This window comes from Eumetopias jubatus, unplaced genomic scaffold, assembly GCF_037043125.1.
Source record: "Eumetopias jubatus isolate StellerSeaLion01/CBP00866 unplaced genomic scaffold, mEumJub1_p1.0 scaffold_10, whole genome shotgun sequence".
In the NCBI taxonomy this organism is placed as follows: Eukaryota; Metazoa; Chordata; class Mammalia; order Carnivora; family Otariidae; genus Eumetopias; species Eumetopias jubatus.
This window is the reverse complement of record NW_028274816.1, coordinates 71,133,627-71,156,739: the sequence shown is the minus strand read 5'-3', so window position 1 is coordinate 71,156,739 and position 23,113 is coordinate 71,133,627. Positions and strand designations below refer to the sequence as shown.

Below are 23,113 nucleotides of genomic sequence, written 5' to 3'. Positions count from 1 at the left end.
TTCAAGTATATAATAAAGCATCATTAGCTATAATCACCATGCTGTACATTAGATCCCTAGAACCTGTTAAACTTATAACTGGAAATTTGTACCTTTTGATCAACATCTCCCCACTTCCCACCCCTGGACCCCTGGTGACAACTCTACTTCTGTTTCTCTGAGTTCAGCTTTTTTAGATTCCACATATAAGTGATATCCTACATTATTTGTCTCTCTCTGTCTGGCTTATAAATTGGGTCTTTAATTGAGACTGTGCCTTCCCTGGTTAGTGATGGTGGTGGTGATGATAGTGAAGGTGATAATCATGGCGGTGGTGGTGAAGGTGATGGTCGTGGTGGTGGTAGTGGTGGTGGTGATGGTGAAGGTGATGGTCATGGTGGTGATGGTGGTGGTGATGATGAAGGTGATGGTCATGGTGGTCATGGTGGTGGTGATGGTGAAGGTGATGGTCATGTTGATCATGGTGGTGGTGATGGTGAAGGTGATGGTCATGGTGGTCATGGTGGTGGTGGTAGTGATGGTGGTGAAGGTGATGATCATGGTGGTGGTGGTGAAGGTGATGGTCATGGTGATGATGGTGGTGGTGATGGTCATGCTGGTGATGGTGGTGGTGGTGGTGATGGCGCAGGTGATGGTCATGGTGGTGATGGTGGTGGTGATGGTGAAAGTGATGGTCATGGTGGTCATGGTGGTGGTGGTAGTGATGGTGGTTAAGGTGATGGTCATGGGAGTGGAGTGGTTGCTATAGTATGTGCACTGTCCAAGAGCTACTCACTCTTAGACATCAGAAAGTATAACTTCCCCACACTCTGGAAGCGGGACCATAAAGAGGGCAAGACAAAGCCCTCTGTTCTGCTGAAGAGTTCTGAAGTCCCAAACGCACTATGTTCTGTTGAATATTTGATTGTCTTTTCCAGGCCAGAAAAACTAAACCTTATCTTATGAATGAGGCAGTTGGTATTCCCCGTGGCAATTTTGTTTGCAATCAAGAGCAGAGGGAGGCTATTGCCGAGGAGGGGGGAGGATGTAGGGTGGAGATGGTTCTTGCATCTCCAGGAATAAGGTGGAATTGAGCCTGGATTGTGAGTTAATGAAGATGCACTGAGATCCATGTTGGAGGCTGAGCTGGCCATCACCAGGGAACAGATATCAGACTGAGATTTATAGGCCCCCCCCAAAGTAGATGCTTCTGGTAGCAATTGCTATTTACTCTGTCGTGCTTCTGTGATTCCAAATCTTCAAAGCAGACTTACTGACTGTTACCATCTGGGCAGAGCTGGGCTTCAAGAGGCTTCAGGGACCCCCAAAGGCTAGGTTGGGAAGAAGCCAGACAGCACTGACCTAGGACCTTTAGGCAATGCTTTTGGGGTGACAGGGGGCCACGAGGAAGGTTTTGTGGAATATGCAAGCATTCTTCAGAGCTCCCCTACAAAGTACCTGGGGACCTCCTGCTGTCCTCAGGTTGGAGGCTCAGACTCCCTGTACCTGAACATTAAGAGGACACGCTTCTCCCAAAGTTTGTGAGATCAAGGTCATCTTGGTCACTTCTGCTTCGGGGAGCCTGATTCACTTAAAACAAGCATCATTTAACTTGGAGATGACTAAATAAATAAATAACAGTGAAGATCAAACGGAAGGGAAGCAAGTGGAGGGAGGAAGAGATGGGAGCAAGAGAGGAACTATATGGGCTACAACCAGAGGGTAGAAGGAGATGGAGTAAGAGCAAGCAGGGAGAGCCATGAAATAGCACACTCCTTTCTCCCTGGGTCGAAATGCACCCCTCGCCCCAAATCCACAGAGGGGCCTACAAAAACCTGGAAAAGCTGATAGAAAGCAGGGCTGTCTGTCGTAGAGAAGAAGAAAGGTGGACCTGATCCTTTTGCCCTAGAAACCTGGGGCAGTTGCGTTCAGGCCCAGCGGGCCAAGGGCCAATGCTGGAGGCCTGAGCTTGGCCCCTGGCCTGGGGTCTGGTGGGGACAGTGAGGGAGCCCTGAGGCTCCTTTGAAGCTGCCCAGCCCAGTCCTCCAGGCCAGAAGGACAGGCAGGAAGTGAGTGTGCTGGGACAAGCAGTGTGCAAACGTGGGCACTGCGTCTGGGTTGCTGCAAGGGGTCGAGAGGGAGAGGCCCGACCCCGAAACATGCCCGAGCTGGATGACATCTCCACAGTGCGACAGAAACAAACATGAAAGTGGGGGGCCAAGCATCAACTGGAGGCAGCTTTGCGAAGTTTGAGAAACTCACCAGGCCACTAAAAAAAAGGCAACTTGGCCAAAAATCTGCCATGACCTCACTTTTTTTTTTTTTTTTAATGAGCAGCTGTCCTGATACTAATCCTGCCTCTTTCCATAATCTCTTTTTCATGAGATTGGAGGGAACATGTCAGGAGCCTAAAGCAAGTATGTCGTCACTGAAGCTCAGGCTTCTTAACGTGCACCGTGATTGTGATTGTCTGCTGTGTCCACTGTCAGATGTAAGCCTGAGTGTGCCGTGTTCACAGCTGCGCCCCCAGCATGGCACCTGGAAAAGCAAGCTCTCACTGCCCATCAGCATGACTGCAAACATAGGGATGGGAAGGGGGAGGTAGGTCTGTGAAATTGCGTCCCTTCTGACAAAGATTAGAGAAAAAATATGGTCCACTTGGAATTCCATCATAGAGTCATGGGTTCGTCATTAAACAGAACACCAGACATTCAGTTTTAAGAAACTGCCCCTTGGCCCTCAAATATCCTATAAGGAACGGCACATCCTTCCTAGAAGGGCTGCCGGTGGGGTGGGAATTTTTATTTGCCCCAGAATAGGAAGCCTGGGAGAAGCGATGGGGGTCTCGACACCAAGTCCGGTATCTTTTTCATGACACTGTTTATTCTGCCCTGCCCCATATGGAAATCGTGTCGTGGTTGGGATCCAGGCACAGAATACGGGGGTGGCAGTGGGTTTCACCTAAAATGGAGGTGTTCCTGCATCCCTGCTGGCCTGGACTGCACCCCACCCCCAAAGCCCCAGAGAAATCACACACGCATGCTCACTCCAGGAACAGGCACAACCCAGCCATGCCTGACAGGTTTGGGACACTATAATTAGCCGGCTGAGGCTCTGGGTCCCAAGTAAGAGATTGGGATGGGAAAGGGGTGGTGAGGGAGGAAGGGGAAGGGTTTCCGGATCGGCTGACAAACGTAAACCCAGGCCTGAGCTCCAGTCCGGGCTCTGAGGACACGGGATCACAGTAAACCTCAGGTCCCCGTTTACTCCCTACGCTCTCCCCACCTCCTCCCCCACCCACCACTCTCTCCTTCTGTCCTCTCTTATCTGGCACCGATTTAAAGTGCGGGCTCTGAAAATGCGCCCTCTCTTGAGACGGGTGGGGCTACCAGAAAGCTTCTAGGAATGGATGACTCAGCCAACGCTGGAAAGAGCCACATTGTCTAGATGCATCCCTTTGCTTGCACACATCTCACAAAGAAAGCACTTTTGTGACCGTTTTACTACCTCTGTTGACACCTGGAGCGAGGCTACAGGCCTGGGATTCCTACTGCTTCTGGTTTTCTGTCTCCACGCGCATGCGCGGCCCATCCCTGGCTGGGATTCCTGTGCTGTATCCCCTGCTCGGTGGAATTTCTTAGCTACCTCTGAAGACCCTTATCAAAGCCCAGCGGTCAAAATCCTTACCTCAGGGTACCCATGTTTTGTTCTCCTTGTCCTAACCAAATGACTTAAGAGGACCACTGTGACGTCTTTTTGACCCCTGCATGAGGACCTTGGGTCAAGAAAAGGAAGATTAGCTGCTCATGTTGTGCCAGTCACAGGGGCTGTTTAAATAAAGTCCACCACTCATGGGAAGCACCTCTGTCTTGGTCCCACCAGACCTCCCATTCCAGTAAGAGAGCTCCCAGGCCACCCCCAAACATCTGGATTGCACGCACCTGCACCAGCAGGTTTATGCAGTTAACCTCCTGGAGGGCTTTCTGGGAGGATCTTATCTGCCAAGCAGCCTAATCTTCAAGACGTGCTCCCAGGCCATGACTGAGACATGGCAGCATGCGGGACTATCTGATGTCCTTACAGACCCACCAGAGTGAAAACGACCAGCGGCCGAGGTCAAGCATTACTGTTTAAACACCAACGGTGGAATTTGCAAATGGGTAAATACCATATTGTGAGCAGGAGCCAAAGAATTTGTTCAAAAACAGCTACTCAGAATGTGTCAGAAGGAGGCCTTGGTTACAGAGCAACGCAGAAGGGCCAACAAAACACAGATTCGGGTGTTTCGTAAACCTACCACGGCAGGGAGAGTAAGTGAAACAGCTCTCCTGCCAAACAGAATAATTCCAGATGCTGAAGAGATAAATAAGAGGCTGTGATCTGTGGAACATCAGAGAAAGCTAGTCCCCTCTTAGAGATGGAAGTTCAATACATTCAGAGGACCTAGGGATAGCCCAGACCCCTCCAGCCTCGAAGCCTTTCGTTCCATGCCCCACCGGCTCGGCTCAGATTTCTGCCCCCGGAAGGGCTGCATGCCTGTTCTGGGAGCACCAGGAATATCTCTCATGAACAAAGGTTTATGAACAAAGGTTCTCATGAACAAAGCTGGTGCTGCCAAGCATCCACTGGCCTCTGGCAGACCCAGGACCGTGGGACCCTGCGTGCTGGGGTGTTGTGAAATCAAGAAGCTCTCCTCCCCCTTTCTGTGCATACTCAGGGCTTTCTAGGGTTTTAGCAAAAGAGCCTTTTAGGAGGAGTTTGACTCACTGGTCCCCACCTCCATCGCGCTCAGGGAGGTCTGGAGCAGAAGACATATCTAAGCAACACGGATTACTGAGGATCACCCTCCCTCCCCCAATGACGGAGTCTTCATTACTGGGTCCAGCTGGTCTTATTTAACGGTGTCTTCCCAGCAGCCCCCTCGGTGCTCATGCAAACGTAGTCACAGCTGGTCAAATCCCCATGGTGGCTGGGCCTGTGAACCCCAGCTTGGGCTCAAACAGAGTCCCCCCATTTCAAAAGGAATTAGACTTTTTCTTTCTTAAAACTGTCTTAGGAGACAGTGGGTCTGGACTATAGTCCCAGATACGAGCAATTCTCATCACAACATAAGGTGTTAATAATGTCCTTCCACTCGTGCTTGTGTTGTCATAATAGGCTGAGAATTAACTCAATCTAAACACTGTTATCTGTAAAACCATCATTTTAATTTAGAGAATATATGGATACTTTTGTAAAAACTATTAAACCCCTAGAAAACTTAAAAAAAAAAAAAAAAGTAATTGCTCTGCCCTCAAAGGGATTGGAAGAAATAATCCCCAAATCTCTATAAACTCTAACAATGTTAGACATTTGCTGGGACTAGCTTTGTTCATGAGAACTTGAGAGACATCCCTGGTGCTCCAGAATAGGCAAATCTCCCAAATCTACTCCAAATATATTCTAGCTTTAAACTCCCATGAAAGGATAGAAGAGATAAAAATTCTTGTTGGAGGAATTTATCACCTGCCTCCATGTCTATAAATGACCCACAGACACAAAATACGGTCATTCAGATTCACTGGAAACCACCTGTATTTTTGCAAGAATTCGTTCTGGCCAAGACCTGGTAACCCAGGAATGAGTCCAGAGCTCCTAATTTCTGCAGCTGTCCCAACACTACTCACACAGCAGAGGTGAGTGCCAAAGTTGCTGCAAGATTCCTGTACGGAAATAAAGCATGTGTAGGGCAAATCTGACTTCTTCAAATGGCCTTTACAGCAACTTGCACATCACATCCTCCACATCTCTCTGAGGGAAGCAAGATGGGTATTGACAGCTTCATGAATATAAACACAGGAATTCAGGTGAAGTCAAAGAAAAGCTACCAATGGAGCCATGCTATGCTCAATAGATAAACTTCAGTTGTGAGATCAGCTAGGTCTCCCTGTCATAACCAGATTCCCCTCGCATCGAAAGACAAAGCCTGTCCGCTTTGAGGCTAAGTTTAACATCACTTGCTTTGGGGCCAATTGGGAAACTGCCCAGAGCACGGATGGACCAGGGCTAAGTGTGGTCTGACAAATAACAGCTGGGGTCCAGCCAGGAACTTCTCCCCTGCCAACTCTACTCCACGAGGCAAGCCTTAAACTAGTACAGGGGAGGAAATCCTCCGTTTCTCAGCAGGGGACACTCACACCCCCACTGCCACTTTGTAAACCCGCCAAGGAGAAAACATTTCAATACCAAGTTCAGGTGCCAGGTGGAGCAAGGTGGGCTTACTCAGAACACCACCATGCTAGTTTTGAAGCGAATGTTCTCTCGGCTTCAAGTCTATCCTTTTATCCTATGCTGAGATGTTGGGGTTTGGGATTCTGCAAACCACATTCCTGCTTTCCTCCCTGAGAGGCTCTGCCCATAGGAGGTATGGGGCAGGGGGGCGCTGTGAGGCTGGAAGAGAACGAAGGAATTCTCTCTTGGTTTGCTTCCTGTTTACCCTCTGTTGGCTTCCTGTCCCTGTCTGTTTCCACTGGCAACGCTTCTTGTCCACTCAGGCAGTGTCAATTCCTTCCAGAAGCATTTGAGTCCAGTTTTTGGTTTTCCCAACAATCACAGAACCAACCTCAGCCAAAGAGCTTCCCCTCCACAGAGACTGAGGTAGCATCCCCACTGGAAATTTCCTCTGAGCTCAGGGACACCAGAAGCAGCTGAGGAGCATCACCCACCCCGCCCAGTCTCAGAAATCTGAGATTCAGCCCACATGCCCCTTCTCCAAGTGCCTAACTTTTAGTAAGTCCAATATCTCGCCTTTGTTCCCCCAGCCTTGGGAAACCTGCTTCCTGCAGGTGGCTACCGCCACTAATACCCTTGGGTTCTCTCCCCACCTTTTCAGTTACCTGGTTAGAAATTCTTTCTATCAGATTATCTCTGGCATAGTAACTGGTGTGATTTCTGTGTCCTGCCTGGACTGGGACTCATTCACTCTCAGGTTCTAAGCATCTATGGCAGGAACTAGAGTGTGGGGCTTCCCAACCGCATCTGACTATGATGCTGGAGGGGATACACCTGCCCACCCACAGCCCACATTCAGATCTGATTTACCTAAGCCAACCTCTGCACAAGCAGGGGCAAGTTCACATTTAAAGGACATAGTGAAATTTGCGACAAATGGAGCTTAATTGCTGTACAATCTTGGGCGGAGGAGCGGGAGCGGGAGATGACTGCAGGGACTCCCTGCTAAATATTTGAATGTTTCTCCTTGCTGGCTAGAAGGGAGCTGTATGGAAGCATCTTCGTCATGAGTTTTCGAGAGAAGATGATCTTGTTATAGTTTGCAGTGGGATTTTCGCTGGCATCCGTATGAAAGTGCCTCGGCTCTGAGATAGTGGTAGGACCCACGGCCGGCATGGAGCATGAGCTCCACATGGAGAACATGGTCTCTGACCCCACGTCCTTCAACACCAAGGTTCCAGAGCACTTAGATGACTTTCTCCTTTTCAGCTGAGTGATGCTGGCTGGCTTGCTCTGCCTCGATGTCCGTTGGCTTTCCTCGAGTGCTTGCGTGCATTCCAGATCTCTAGCTTTGCTTTTCTCAATGAGTCTTTTCACCATCGGGGACACATATGTGACATAGGCTGGCCAAGGGCTGTGTTTCTCAAGCACATTCACGGGAAGCCCGATGTTCTCTGTGAGTTCTACCAGCAAAGAGAAATACAGGTGATTTAGAGGCACTTGCCTACAATGATCCAGTTCTTCAAAGAATTGAAGGGTATTGGAACCACATTTTGAACTTTTCCCCCCTCGCACATAATTGGCCTTAACACCCCTTGTATTCAGTGGGAATAAAGTCAAAGCCAAAGATGGGAGACAGAATGACATTCCATGGGGTATATCAATTAAGGGAACAACATGGTGGTAAAGGGCAGGGACCTTGGGAGTCCAGCAGGCTTGGCTTCAGATCTTTGTGTAATATTAGATTGTTTACATTCTGGACTTCTATTTCTTTTCCACCAACAAAAATGGTTACCAGGAAGCCATTGTAAGGATTAAATAAAGCAATATATTTTAAGGGCTTGGAACAGTTCAGCTTAGAGCCTGAAAGCATGGGCTATGCAATTAGTCTGGCTGAGTCCAAATTCCTTCTATACCCACACAGTCGCTGTGAACCTGAGAAACCCCTTAGCCTTTCTAAACCTTAGTTGCCTTATGCGTAAAATCGTGGTTGGAATAAAATCAACTTCATAGAGCCTTCTGTGCGTTAAAGGAAATGTAAAGCTTTTAGCACAGTATCTGGCATGTAATAATCAGTAAATGGACTATGAACACTTTGACTATGTGTCCTCTCCTGTACTGTTTTGTTTAATCCCCCAGTTAACTGAGAATGAGGCTGAGGCTGACTAGCTTGCATAACTAGGGAATGGTGGGTTTGAACTCAGATCTAACGGGCCCAGAAATCCATATGCTTTTCACTGTAGTGCTGGCCAGAAGTTTTGGGTGTTTGGGGTAGGGAGGCTTTACTAGAAAATTCTATTCATGAGTTTACCAAACATCTTCTTTTGTAGATACCAAATCATGGGCAGGTCAGTCCCTCCCTTTTCCCTCTGCAGCTTCACTCTGTCTTGCAGAAATGCTTCACGATTTCTCTCCTGGTGGTGCTACATTCCCTGTTTTCTCAAATGGTGCATACTTTGATCATTTCAATAGGGGTTTTGGAGGCAAGGAAGTTAAAAGGTTGATCTTGCCATCTTCGACCTCAATTCAGTGAAAAACACTATCACTGGGGATAATCAGAGACAATACAGATTATACAGTTATTCCCAGGCTGCCTTGTGGGGACATTCGGAAGCTGGAGATTGTCTAGGGACAGATCTGTCAGTAAAGAATGTGTTGGGGACAGATGTTGGCGAGGATGCAGAGAAAGGGGAACCCTCCTACCCTGTTGGTGGGAATGCAAGCTGGTGCAGCTACTCTGGAAAACAGTATGGAGGTTCCTCAAACAGTTGAAAATAGAGCTACCCTATGACCCAGCAATTGCACTACTGGGTATCTAACCCAAAGATACAAAGTAGTGATCTGAAGGGGCACCTGCACCCCAATGTTTAAGCAGCAACGTCATAATAGCTAAACTATGGAAAGAGCCTAGATGTCCATCAACAGATGAATGGATAAAGAAGATGTGGTATATATATATATATATATATATATATATATATATATATACACACAATGGAATATTATGCAGCCATCAAAAAAATAAAATCTTGCCATTTGCAATGGCGTGGGTGGAAACTAGAGGGTATTATGCTAAGCGAAATAGGTCAGTCAGAGAAAGACAAGTACCATATGATCTCGCTGATTAGAGGAATTTGAGAACCAAGACAGAGGATCATAGGGGAAGGGAGGGAAAATGAAACAAGACAAAACCGGAGAGGGAGACAAACCGTAAGAGACTCTTAATCTCAGGAAACAAACTGAGGGTTGCTGGAGTGGAGGGGGGGTGGGAGGGATGGGGTGGCTGGGTGATAGACATTAGGGAGGGTATGTGCTATGGTGAGCACTGTGAATTGTGTAAGACTGATGAATCACGGACCTGTACCCCTGAAACAAATAATACATTATATGTTAATTTTTAAAAATTTAAAAAAAAAGAAAGAATGTGTTGGGAAAGACTTCATCTCCCTGCAAGAGTTGTGTATTATTCTGCCTTAAGAAGGCAAGATATGTGACATCACCTCTCACTAAAAAAAATGTACAACTGCAGACTCGATGGTTCATCTTTGTCTCCTCCAAGCAAATGCAAAATGCAAAGATCTCAGGGCACCTGGCTGGCTCAGTCAGTAGAGTATGCACGCAATTCTTGGTCTAGGGGTTGTGAGTTCAAGCCCCACGTTGGGTGTGGAGATTACTTAAAAATAAAATTAAAAAAAAAATACAAAGATCTTGCAGGTTAAGGCTTTTGCTTGTATCTGGCAGAGGTGAAACTATACTTGTCTGGAACAAAATGAGCAGCAGCTCTCCTTCATCTCCCCAGCATGCTGTATACTCTCTACCTGTGTACCAAGAGTGGCCGCCCTGAGCCCCACTTCTATGTCTTCCCACCCCGGATCTCTCAGCTTTCACTCTCAGCTCGCAGCAGGAGCTCCCATTGCTAAGGCCCCAAGCCCTACCTTCTTCTGTCTTTATCTTTCTTGCATTGATCACCTCCATCACTAAAGAGTTCTTCACACTGAAGGCCCAAAGACCTTGGAGGAAAATAACACCTGTTAGCCGGGGCTACCACAGAGTGACCTGAGAAAAGAGGATGCACCTTCCGTGGAGCTGGGGACTAGGTGAGCTCAACACAAGAGGTCACAGTAAATGTCGTTTTCTCTATCAGGATGCAAGCATGTTACTGGGCCCGAGTTTCTGCCTCCTCGCTGCACTTCTCAGCCAGCAATGGGGGGAAGGTGATCATCATGCATGTGGGCAGTTTGATGGGAACTGTGGTCTAGTGGTCCTCAAATGGGAGGGTGAATCTGCCCCGAGGACTTGTTGAAACACAGAGTGCTGAGCCCCACCTCCAGAGTTCCTGATTCAACAGTCAACGTTCTAAACCAGAAGCGGGGAGGGAAATGCTGACAGTCTGTAAGGTTTTATTATTAACTCCTAGTGACAGGAAACAGGTCCAGGAGATCTCTGTAGGTCCTTTCCAGTTCTAAGACTGGGAAAGGCGCATCGGAGAAATTTTAGCCAAGAGCTCATTATTTTGTATGTTCAGTTTGGCCATCTCTGTGGCCCTTGAACACTTGAAATGCCATGGAGCATTTCTACCATCACGTGCTAGTGAAAAAAGTCTCAGATGGTTTTTCACAAGTTCCCCAGTGATGCTAGTGCTATGGGTCAGGAGACCACACTTTGAGAACCAGCAGTCTAGGGCAGTGCTTCTCAAACTTTAGTGTCCCTAGCATTGCTTGGAGAGCTTGTTAAAACACAGACACCTGGACCCACCCATCCTGCGGTTCTGATTCAGTAGGTCTGCTTGGGAGACCTGGGAATGTGCATTTCCAAGAAGCTCCCAGGTAAGGCTGCTGGTCTGAGGACCACACACTGAGTAACACTGCTTTAACTTAATAATGATTCTACATGTTTCTTTCTGCTGCAACATCCGCAGGGGCTGACGAGCTCGTGCGTGAAACATTCCCCTGAGATAAGCAAATTCCCAGGTTTTCCACCTCCTTTTTTCCTCCCAACCAAGGAACCACTGTGGTATGCGAGGATGTTACTGACAAGGGCAACCTTAAATCCCACTGTATTTCTAAGGTAAGTTATTCCCAATGTCAGCATTTTGGTATAACACACCTAACAAAGGATAGCATCCTAGACATTTATTCATACTCTTTTTTTGAAAGCCACTTTTTGTCAAACCTGCTCAGATCCAGGCCTTATGGGGTCCCTACTGTCCTGTCTTAGGGTCAATCTTTCATGACAACACATTTTTAGGAGAATTCACAGTATCATTTTCCTGAGGTTAGAGAAGAAATAATGTTCACATAGTCCTCTAGCCTACAGCTTCAGGTAATAATAAATAACAAAAAAAAGAAAGTTCTATATCTCCTTCTAAGACCATGGATCTCAGGATGGCCGGCCACCCATCCCAAGTCCCCAGTAACATAGAGGTTGTCACCCCAGTGCTCCAATGGAAGAGATTTCTTGACTCATCCCCCCTATCTGCAGAACTTTTGGAAAGGCACGATAGGACTAATCCATCAGGCCAGATGATGGGAAAATGTTTTGAATTCATGATATTTGGGGAATTTTGGATAATGCCTTTCATCCTTGCTTCTGAGTTTCTAGCTAATGAACCCTGAAGCCTCAAAGAAGCTCAGTTCTTAGCAAACCATTTGTCTCAACGCCCACGTGCATTCATTATAACCCAACATCTTGCTCAAAGCTTCTCATCTTATCTCACGGGACCCCCTACAATAGCCTGCTGTGGCTGCTAAAAAATTCTATAGAATGGTACGTTTTTGCCATGCCTGCTGATGAAGGCAGGGAAACCCAAGGCAGGGAATGTTTGAGACGGCCTCAGAACTCACGGGGAGGACTTGTTTGTTTGAGAATAAAGGAGACAAATAGTTGACATTAAGTCTGAAGACAAGCTGTGGGCTTTTATAATTTCCTTCAACTCTGGCACAAAGGTTCCATTTTGTCTCCCCATAAATGAAATGCAAACCAGCAGTCTACAGACAGAAACAGCATTGACGGGAGGGGCAGGAGACATAACGTTGAAGTGGGTTTCTTGTTTCCTCTACAGGCACAGAGACCTATGTCCGATATACTGCGTTTTCAAGCCCAGCTCCTCCCACCCCAATCCATCTCTGGTCCCACCATTTCCAGACTCTCATCTGATAGGCCGGTCTTGGCCTAAATAAACTCAAAGGAGTGACACTTACCTAGAATCTGACACAAATTTGTGACCTTGATCATGTTCCTAAGTGTCTCAGGACCTCCATTATCTCACTTGGGAGATCAGGATGAATCTCTGCCTGTTTCTCTCACAGAGGTTATGGCTGTTATAATAAACTGTCCAGAAACTAAAATGCTTCTAAACCAGCAGTCCTCCAACTTTACTGCATATTGGAATTGCCGGGGATCTTTTAAAAATTCATATGCCTGGCTCCCACCTGCAGCGCTGTGATTTAGTTGGAATGGAAAGAAATACAGCCATCAGAATTAAAAAGCTTGGTTCTAATCCACAGTAAGGTTGGGGAACCACTGTTCTAGAAACCAAATCAAAAAACACTGAAGATTTATGGGGTATTCGCTGCTTAGAAATGGGAAACAGGTTTGGGGGATCATTCAGTCCTTTTGCAGTTTTAAGACATACTTGCTTTGAAGGATTCGTGGATATATATGTATAAATATATACATGGTACTGAATGTCAGCGGCCTTTAAGCATTTAAAAGGACCGTAGCTCATTTCCACTACCACCCGCCAATACCAGAATTCACTTAGATCAAAGGACAGCCAGAGCCTTAAAGTACCAAGCTAAGAAAATTGGCTGTGGCTGGTATCCTCATGCAAAGCTAATCTCACCCTCTGTCTGTGGCCACAAGCTGCATTCTTATCTCAGGAAACCATCTTGCAAAGGGATTTTGTGGATTCCAGCAGGATTGATGGATGAGTGCACTGACACAAGTCAACCCCACTCAGACTTTGTAGCCCACTAATGTTGTGGGAGTAATGCCGTTTGCACACTCATGATGGGCAAAGCATTATCTTAATCCAGTGTTTCCTAAACCATGTCCCATAGAATGCAAGAATCTCTCAAGACGTTAATTGATGTTACTAAAGAAAGACGGGGGGCAAAGGGAGGACATCCTGTAAGGCTACATAGATTGTTTAATCCAGGGAGCAGAGCAGGACCGCCTTCAGTCAGGGAAGTTTAAGGAATGGTCTGTTAAACAAATTCCTCTAGTACAGCACTTCTCAGAGCCTCTAATATGCTACCTTGCTCTGTAACCCTCCAAAAGGGGCATTGCTATGCAGTATCTGCTCATCTCATTGGACCAGGACCTCATCCATCCGTCCATCCATTCATTCAATAGGTAGATCATATCATGGAACTAGGAACCAACAAACGTTTGTGTGGATTCTAAAGCACTGTCCTTCTGCATCCTTGTTTTGGAACTCTGAGCATCAGAGGCAGTGATGACATAAGAGGATGGAAGGATGAACTTGCTCAAGGTATAACCAGATCTTCAATGACTCACTTCCTCTGAAATCAGCCTCAGAAGCTCAGTCCCACGAAAGTGTCCATACCGAGATCAAGCGAACGTGAGGGGCTTGTGCTCCACTGGAAACTAGACCTATTTCCCTCTGTTCAGCCTCTCTCCTCTCTCCCCTGCTCCGAGCTGCAGGCATTTTGTCTTGCTTGCATTTCATCTCCCACTCTTCTCCTCAAGCCATCCGTACCTAAGAGTCTTGTCTGGCCCCAGAAGGAGAACAATTTCCCGAACAGGAAACTGATGTGGGGTGCTGTTTCACCTCTGCCTGCTATCCACCACCCCACCACCACCTCGCATATCCTCCCCTGCCTTCTGTTCCCTTTTCAGCCCTCTGGCCACTCTCCATTTATTTTGGCTGAAGAGGAAGCTGCCACTTAGGCTCTTAGCGTCTTGGAAGGTTTATCTTTAAGATCAGCAGAAATGTTCTTGTGCATAAATCAACTTGGTGCAGTGTGTGGTTGATGTGTTGGTGTCCATCCCAAGTGGCCTACCCAGGACACACACAGAGCCCCCCTCTTATAGGCCAAATGCATGCTTTGACCCCCTGCATTCCAGGGAAATACAATGCACATCCAACAAGCTTCCCATTAGCCCTGCCTCATCATGACCCTCTCCGCCTCACTACCCTGCCCCATCCCGTGGGTGCCATGGAAACTCTTGTCATAGCCTCACCTCTACTTGTGGGGCTCTAGGGGGATACACACACGATAATGGTTTGATGTGTCTTTAAGGACACTGATGCTGGGGAACATGGGAATCCTACAACCGTTAAGACAGAGGAGAGTGAGAGTGGGGAGAGGCAAGCTGATCTGCACCTCTCCGTATGCAACAATGTGCTGGCCACCTTCGCATCCACATCTCTGCCCTTCCCCAAACACCTACACTCCACTCCAAGGAGAGGAGAAACAAGCCCATTACCACACTCTGTTAAGTTGTACCCGATGGACAGCATATTTGGTAGCTGTCAGCATGTTCTGATATAGACCATGCTTCTCTCTGGGGGAAGCAACTATCTCTAACTACATCTAGGGTGGGGAGATGGGAGTCTAATCAGAATTGCCCATCTTCTAACACAGACCTAACATTACTGATTCACCATTTATGGTGGTTGGGAGGGGGATACACTGTTTCTCGAAAATGCTTCTGTCCTCTGCATATTTTCTCTAAAGATTATGTGCGTACTTTGAGAGAGACAGAGTGGAAATAAAGTTCAAGTACCTATGGCCAGGCAAGAGTCATTCATTCATTCATGCATTCAACATTGAATTCCAAACCCTACACTTTTAATGCGTGCAGGTGGCGCTCACCCAAAACACTTTATGAATTCTCCACATTCACCTCTTGCTCTGGGGTCCGCCCTCCTCAATGTCAAAGGCTTACAAGGCAGATTTGTTTTCTGTGCTAATAACAAATCAAACAAGAATAATCCATGTCTTCTTCATCATCAAGAAAAAAAAGCAGAGAAGTCTCTGTGCAAGAGGCCAAGATGAGTGCCAGGACTCACTCTGCAGATGGTTACTGAGCGTCTCCATGTACCAGGTACCTCCGGGAGTGCTGGAGACACAAAGCAGAATGAGGCACAGCCTTGGTTCAAGGAACTCACAGCCTCTTGAGGAAGACAGACCACAAGCTTCCTAGATCAGCCCGGGTGGGGAGAGATGTCAAGAAACAGATTTGAGAAGAGAAGATGTGTTTGTGCTGAGTCTTTAAAAACAAGGGAAACGATGGTCAGCAGGTACGGTTTAAATGCCAGCCTCAATGGTTTCAAATGTTGAGTGATGTGCTCAGGGCCCACATTCTTCTTCCAGTATGCAGATTATAGAGGCTGTTTCCAAACGGTATCCTTTCTGCACATGAACTATAGCGTTGAGTGGCTAAAGGAACACTTTACAAATTCACCACTGGAAGAATCACTGGGCATTGCATACGTATCAGGTAGAGCTATGGATCTGAATTTTCTATTTACCCAAGGTCTATTCGGTCATAAATATTAAAATTTCCATTTTAAGATGTAATACGAAGACCCATTGGGCACAAAGCACATGCGGTCATATTATCTATAGATCAAGTTCCAAATCTTAACATCAAATTTCCGGAACAAGCCAAACAGGCATAATCAGAGGAGAGCTTTTCAACCTTTTCCTTCCATGGACATTTTGGGGACACTTGTACATGGATAAGCTAGACAGGTAGGAAAGATGTGGAAAAACAGGCAGCAAGAAATAGTCTTATAATTTCATAGTCAGGAAACCAAATATGAAAGGCTATCAGCAATTTGAGCTCAGAGACCTTCTCTCTGCCTGACAGCTGGCTCATGAGCCATGGGACTGTGAAAATGTGTGGCCCCACGATGTTTAATCAGTCAGAAAAAGGAAGTCCTGCTTCACTGGAACAATGGGACATTGTGAACCTAGAAAACACATGGGGGAAACAGGCAGGCATTTCCCAGGACTGGCCTCAATCAATGGGCCAGGCCACCCCCTTGTGAAATGCTCAGAGCACTAGGAACGCAGGCTAGTGTTTGTTTTGAAGAAGGTGACTTGCATTTGAGACTTGGCCTTGAAGCAAAGCACTGAAGTAGCTGCCTTCTATAGGATTCAGTTATTCCATCAGCCTATTGACAGCATGTCCTCGGTCTCATACAGTTATCCCAGTTCATGCCAGAACGTGAGAAAATCCACGCGTCGCACATTGCTTGCACCCAACTCTTGGGTCACAGACACCTCTCAATTATGATTAAATCAAAACTCTCAAATGTCTGGGGTTGAGTTGTCCCCACCCAAACCACAGTCTATACTAATCATCCCCCTGAAAACTAAGAGTTTGACTGCGCTTTGCCCCGGATCTCCTCATTCATACTCAGCAACAACTTTAGTCCTACAACGACGTACAAAATGGAAATGAAACAAAAGGAAGAGGTGACGTTTGGGACTGAGGCAAAGGAAGGAAAGTTCTGAAGATAGATATTCAGCACTATTACAGGTGGAAGGTGGGGTGAAGGACGCTAATTTCAATGCTGTGCCAAGAGAGCTCTCTCTGATTAGCATAGTCCCATACTCCTTCCTGCACGTGGCCAGCCCCCTCATGCACTAGCAGATTGTGGGGAGGAATCAGAACAAATCCTCACCTTTCCTAGAAAAGCAATTTAAGGCGTGTGTCATCTATGATGGCCAGTTGCATCTTGCTGTATTTATTTGCATGTGGCTTCATAACAGAAATTATACATCAGCATTATAGAAAGTTTGGAAAACATTATTTTTTAATTTCATGATCCCATTTACCAGCACACATTCATCTGCGTGCTCTCATTCTTGGCTTACACAGTGGTGGCCACAAAATGTACATATCCTTCTGAATCCATCATTTTTTCCTAACATTAAGATCATATTTTCTCATATTCTTAGGGTCCTCATGGTTATTTTAGAGGCTGCTTAGTAATCCATCAAGTGAGTGAACTATTATGAATCATGCCTGCACTTGGGAATTTTAAGGTGTTCCAATTTTAGCTGCTGTAAGTGATGGCAATGTCTTTTAAAATGGAGAATTCATTGGTGCCCTTCTGTTGTTTATAAACCTGTGTATAGCGAGGTCCTCAGGAAATGTTGGCTGCTGGTTTTTAGTCTCCCAAAGGTCTCAGTACTGCCAAAGCCACTCCCCTATCAATGCTGAGAGGTGATTTGTGTCCTCCCTGCTCCCCTGTCTTCATGGACAAAGAGCAATTAGGATATTTGTGGCCATAGTCTCTAGGGGTCCTCCCATCTCCAAGGTCTGTCATTCACTGGAGTACAACCCATAGTGCTGAGGTCAGAAACTAATACAAAATCTGTGAGCAACTGCTCCCAATTGCCAAAATGAGGCAAACTTCAGGCAGAAGAGCTGTAGTTAAACCCCACCTCTGCCACCCCATCTGGAAGGGTTGGGAGAGAAGTTAAAAAGAATCAGCTCCCTGGGGCCAAGACCAGCTGTGCACAGGGAAATTGCCCCCCAAGAGCAGCCTGCATTTTACAATGCTTTAAGACTGTATTGCTAGCAAGGAGATAGCACTGAGAGCAATGAAAAATACTCTCAGTTTTCAAGGTATGGTGCCTAGAGCTCAAGGTGTAGGAGCCAAGTGAAAGCCACTCAACAACTGTGTCCAAACAAGGAGGTACAAAATATTCCAGCCAACTGTCAAGACACTGGGTGACTGCTGTGACTGCTGAAGGAACCAAAGAATCTCAAAAGGCAAACCAATTCCCTATAAAGGCACAATGAGCATGAGCCATTTAGTGAAGGGGCCACCAATTCCAACTCCCCACTCCACCACCCAGCTGTAATGAGACCATTCCAGCAATATCACTCCCAACTGAAATCATATATGCTCTTGATGGGGTCCCTGAGTCATCAAGAAATTGTCAAATTATGTGCCATTTTTTCTAGTGAGAAAGCAAGGAAGTATGAAAAAGATCTTTCCAAAGTTTACAAGTTTCCTCCGGCAGTGTGTGAAAGGAGAGGGTGCCGTTAACTTGGGAACATCCATATTTGTTCTCTGAAGTGACTGAAGAGAAAGGGGGGGCCTCACTGGTTATATGGGTTGACAAGTGTGGTCCCTTTTGCTCTTGTTCACTCAGCGATCTTCTGAAAATTGACATATCAAATTACTCAGGTATATGTCCCATTACAAATTATTATATTGGCATCCTGAATTATTAATCATTTTCCACTGAATGTGGTCAAAATCACTTCCCCAAAACCGTATCACTCTACCTCTTCAGTACCACTAGGACCTTGATAGTTAACCAAAACAGGGTCCTAAGACCCATCTCTCTTCTGAGAATAGATTCTTATTTCTAGCAGTATATTAGACAAGTTTCTCTAAGTGTTTTGTCTTTTCAACAAATTTAAACCTGTTTGAAACTAAGTATCTGTTATTGCACCCATATTTGCACAAACATCTCCTCCATCTCCATGCCCTGTGTCTGTCAATGACATCACCATCCTTCCTGACACACAAAGTAGAAACTCAACTCCTCCTTCCCTCTCACACTCTGAACTCAGGCTCTGATCTCCAAATATGTCTTACCACCTTTATTCTTTTTCCCTCTAGCTCATCCTCCATATGGTGGCTGCAAGAAGTATCATTTATAAATATATTAATTTATCCTTTCAACAAATATTTGCTGAACGCTTATTCAAGCACTGTGCCAGGCATGATATTCTAGTCAGAGAAAAACAACTGAGAAGGTTCTGATCATGTCACACTTCTGTTCAAAAATTATTTACTACCTATTTCCAAGAATGCCCTTTCCTTAAAATCTAGTCCCAGAAAGGCCTCCCAATCTGGGCTCCGATCACTACAACTCACCCCTGCTCACACACATAGACACATGTGCACTCAACTTCCCACTTCTAAGGGGCTGCATGTCCCCCAAAAACCCAAAGCATGGCTCAACCACTCAGAGAAACATTTCCTAACCCTCCCAGGGGGGGAAATCTGTCTTTCCCCTGTGCTCTTAGAGGAAAGCAAACATAACCCTATTATAAATAGCATTTACAACATTACGTGAAGAAAATGGTCAGTGATCAAAAGGTATAGGATTTATTTGAAGTCTTACGTAAACGGATAAATTTGGAGAAACCCCCACCCCTATACATCCCTGGGACTTTTCTGCAACAAATGCTTTGTTGGATCATCGCCAAAGGATGTGCCCTCTCTCCTCTCAAGGAAGGGCTGTTTTTCCCCCGAGGACCCACAAGTTTCTGGACCTGGAGGTGGATATTCATCCTCCTTACTCCCCACTGCCATTCTCAAACCATTTTCCTCCCGTCTTCTTTGAAGCTCATCCTCTGAGACCATACCACCCCTTTCCCACCTGGTTGTTGTCGGTCTCTGCCCCTCAGCTGCTGACAACTTCAGCTTCTGGCACACTGGCTTCCTTTGTACCAACAGCACCCCATTATCAATAGCGGTTTCTTCATCATCTCACGAGGGATGCACGCATACTGCCCTCCATCCCACTACAATGGATAAAGTACCCACATTCTTATCAAAAAACACCTCTCCACTGCATCCCAGGCTCCTGCCCCTCTTATCTTCCAAAATGCAGTGGTCATGGGTAATAGCTGACCACCGTCGTGTCCTTGAAACCTCTTCCTACTTGGCTTCTATAACATCATACAGACCTGTTTTCCTCCCATTTCACTTGTCACCCTCCTTTTCAGATTCCACTGATGGTTTCTGGGCTCCTTTCTTTCTTTCTATCTCCACATGTCCCCAGGATGACATCAGTGAGTCCTGTGGCCTTGAAGCTCATCTATTTGCCAAATCTTAGCACTAACCTGACCCCATCCCCAAAGACCAAATGTATAAATCCAACTGCCATCTGTACATTCTCATTTGTATGTCTTGTATTGTATGGTATCTCATTTGTATGTCTCATTGTATGTTTGAGGTCCTATAAACTTGTCGTGGCTCGAACACAACTCTCCACCCTGCTCCCTCAAATGTTCCTCTCCAGTCTTTCCCATCTCAGAGAGAGGCACCATCATTCACCAAATCACCCAATTCCAAAATGTCAAGGTCGTCTTTGATTCCTCTTGCTTCTTCACTTAGTACATCCAGTTCATTATCTTCTCCCCACTCACACTCTATTATTATGTAACTCTCTTCGTCTCCACCTAGTCCAAGACATCAATATCTATTCACTGGACCACTGGACACCTGCTCACTGGTCTCCCTGCTTCCACTCTTACGCCCTTGCAATTCCTTCCCCACAGAAGACCCAGAGTGATCATTTTTAAATATAAGTCAGATTAAATCATTTCACCTCCAATGCCGCAATGGCTCCCCATTCCATTTGGGATGCAATGCAAATTCCTGACCTTGGCCTACAAACCTCTCTTTGATCTAGCCCCACCTACCCTTCTGGCCTTAGCCAGGGTCACTCCCCCACCACTCACCGCAAGGCCACACTGGCCTTCCTCCTCTTCTCAAGCCCACCAAGTTTGTTCCCATGTGAGCATCTCTCAGCAGCCTCTGCCTGGGATGTACTTTTTCCCTGATTTCCACATGGGTTGTTCCTTCTTACAAGTCAGGACCCAGCCTAAATGTGAATTCTTCAGGAGGCCTTCCATGACAAGCTAGAGTAGCCACCAATCACAACCAAATCTCCTATTTCAATTCTGTGCATGGCACCAGCCCTGACTGATATATATCCTATGATTTATTCATCTGTTTATTTTCTCCTAACCAACTAGGAGGTAGGCTCCGTAAGAGCAGGGATCCCATTCATCACAAACTCCGTCCCCAGGCACTTGGAACAAAATCATTAGATAAATGAATGCTCCTGCAATTGCCATAACAATCGTCCTTGGAATTTCTAAAAGTTTTTGGAAATCCAAACATCAGGCAGCTACACACCTGTGCAGGGGGCACAAAGGGAAGCATGGACTAAATGACCTGACAATAGCTACTATGAAAGAAGGTCGATTGGCAAAGGTGAGACATCACCCTAAGAAATATGACAAACAGATAATGGCTTGTGAGAAGAGCTGGGTTCAAGTCCTAACAACAACACTTACTGCTTCCAAGTGGGCAATCACTTCCCCTCTCTCTGAGCCTTAGGTTTTCCCCATCTATAAAACGGAAATGATACACCTCTCCTGTAGGATTCTGGTAAAGATTAAATAAGACACCTCACGCGAAGTGCCCAGAAGAAGCAACCCTTGGAACCACAACCGTCCAGGATTCAGGCTTCATGAAGAAGCTAAGTGATTATTTATGATTATCAATTAAATGCATGCTCCCCCCAATGCCCCTCCCCACCCCACTGGTCTCCTTATCTCTCTTCCCAGAGCTGGTCCAGTGACACTTCCTTTGGGAGCCCGCTCAGCCCTGCAGGTGGGCTCACATGTGCACCCCCTTGTACCTCAACTCTCAGGGCCGTTTGTCCCACTATCTGTTACTTAGTTGGTATATATCACTCTCCCTTCCCACATTGTGTTTCTTAAAGCTCAGAAGTAAGATCTTTAATTTCCAGTCAACTCCCGGCCCACACGTTGCCTACTCTGAGGACTAACTATGATCATGATCTAAGGCCAGACTTGCTTACCTTTTTCTGATCTCTTCTTGTCCTCCCTTCTCCCATCTGGAAGCTCTTGCAAGTGTCTGGTGCAGTTCATTTAACTAGGTTTCTGGGAAAAATAGAATGAGAAAGGTAAATTTGTAAAACACGATATATTGTAACTAATATGGATAGTTTGGGGGGAAGTGGACAGTGGAATGTATAGAAAACTGTTACCTACAGTTAAAAGAGAAGACAGCAATTGCCAATTCCCCTGAGGTCAAGGAGGGAGGGGGGGTCTCTTGAAATTGGGGAGAAATATTTAGTTACTAGTCTTAAATGAATCTTTCCAGGCACAAATATACACAAGTAGTATACAACAAAACATCACTGCTATCCACATCGAAAATATGTGTGGGTAACATGCCAGGAAATTTTGAAGTTCTGACGAAAGGAGTTTTTGTTGAGTCAGAAACCCAATTAAACAACGAGGGCTGTAATGTGTCTCCTTGGCATGGAGGAGGGTTGCATCGAATGCTTTTAAGATCCGGGAACAGGCCCCTCATGGAGTGTGTTGTGTGGACGTCCTCTGCCCAACGAACGTCTGGCCTTCGAGATCCACCCTTGTGCAGCACCGCAGGAAAACCAGCTCTCTCCTTGCTGTCATTGTTGTGTTTCTGGGATACCATTGTGTATTTCAACATCTCAAGAGGGCAAACTGATAAGACAATTAGCCAAAGTTCCTAAAAAGGCAAAGTTGCCTAGTAAACAATTGCTTGCAGCAAAGTATGGCATAGAATGAAGAGCATGAGCTTGGGACATTCCAGCAGATTCTTAGCTGTGTGACCAGAAATAAGATACTTCAACTTCCTAATCTCTGTGTTCTCATCTATAAAAGAGGGGCAGTAACAGGAACTATGCTTGGATGGCCATGAGAAGTTTTGTCATAATTCATAAAAAACACTGGGCACAGGGCCTAGGCCCATGGTAAGAGCTCATTGGTTAGATTGTGGTCATCATCATGAATGCAGGACTGTGATATTGTCCACAATTCCAAAGCAATGTGGTCCAGTTTTCAGGCTGGAGAAGTTAACCAAATGTTTCTCCTCAAAAATGGACAATAAGTTGAAGATCAGGGAAGAGATTGGAGCAGTGAGAGGTCAGAGGATGGGCTCAGGGGACCCTCCAACAGAACTGCTGCCGTACTGCTGTCCCCACATCTCACCCATCCCACCCCACTTTTCAGGTCTCAACAGCCCTGTTATACCATCCACTCCCCAAAATGACACCTGCTGGAGATCATCCCTGAGTCCAGGCAGGTCTGAGACATTTGTGTCCACCTGCAG

General features: G+C 46.2%; 1 protein-coding gene across 1 annotated transcript; it reads right to left on the bottom strand.

Annotated features, from left to right (window-relative positions):
• Positions 1 to 7,194: 7,194 nt before the first annotated feature.
• On the bottom strand, positions 7,195 to 21,885 carry CDRT4 (CMT1A duplicated region transcript 4). The gene is made up of 3 exons (XM_028089071.2): positions 21,816 to 21,885; positions 10,125 to 10,199; positions 7,195 to 7,652 (listed from the first exon to the last, which is right to left on the bottom strand). Exons 1-3 carry the CDS (start codon positions 21,883 to 21,885, stop codon positions 7,195 to 7,197), a joined length of 603 nt encoding a protein of 200 aa, XP_027944872.1.
• Between the last annotated feature and the right edge of the window lie 1,228 nt (positions 21,886 to 23,113).

Coding starts and splice junctions, on each gene's coding strand:
- CDRT4 (XM_028089071.2), bottom strand. CDS start 21,885: ATGAACTGCACCAGACACTTGCAAGAGCTTCCAGATGGGAGAAGGGAG. Junction 10,200..21,815: donor CAAGAAGAGATCAGAAAAAG/GTAAGCAAGTCT, acceptor TTTTCCTCCAAG/GTCTTTGGGCCTTCAGTGTG. Junction 7,653..10,124: donor AAAGATAAAGACAGAAGAAG/GTAGGGCTTGGG, acceptor CTTTGCTGGTAG/AACTCACAGAGAACATCGGG.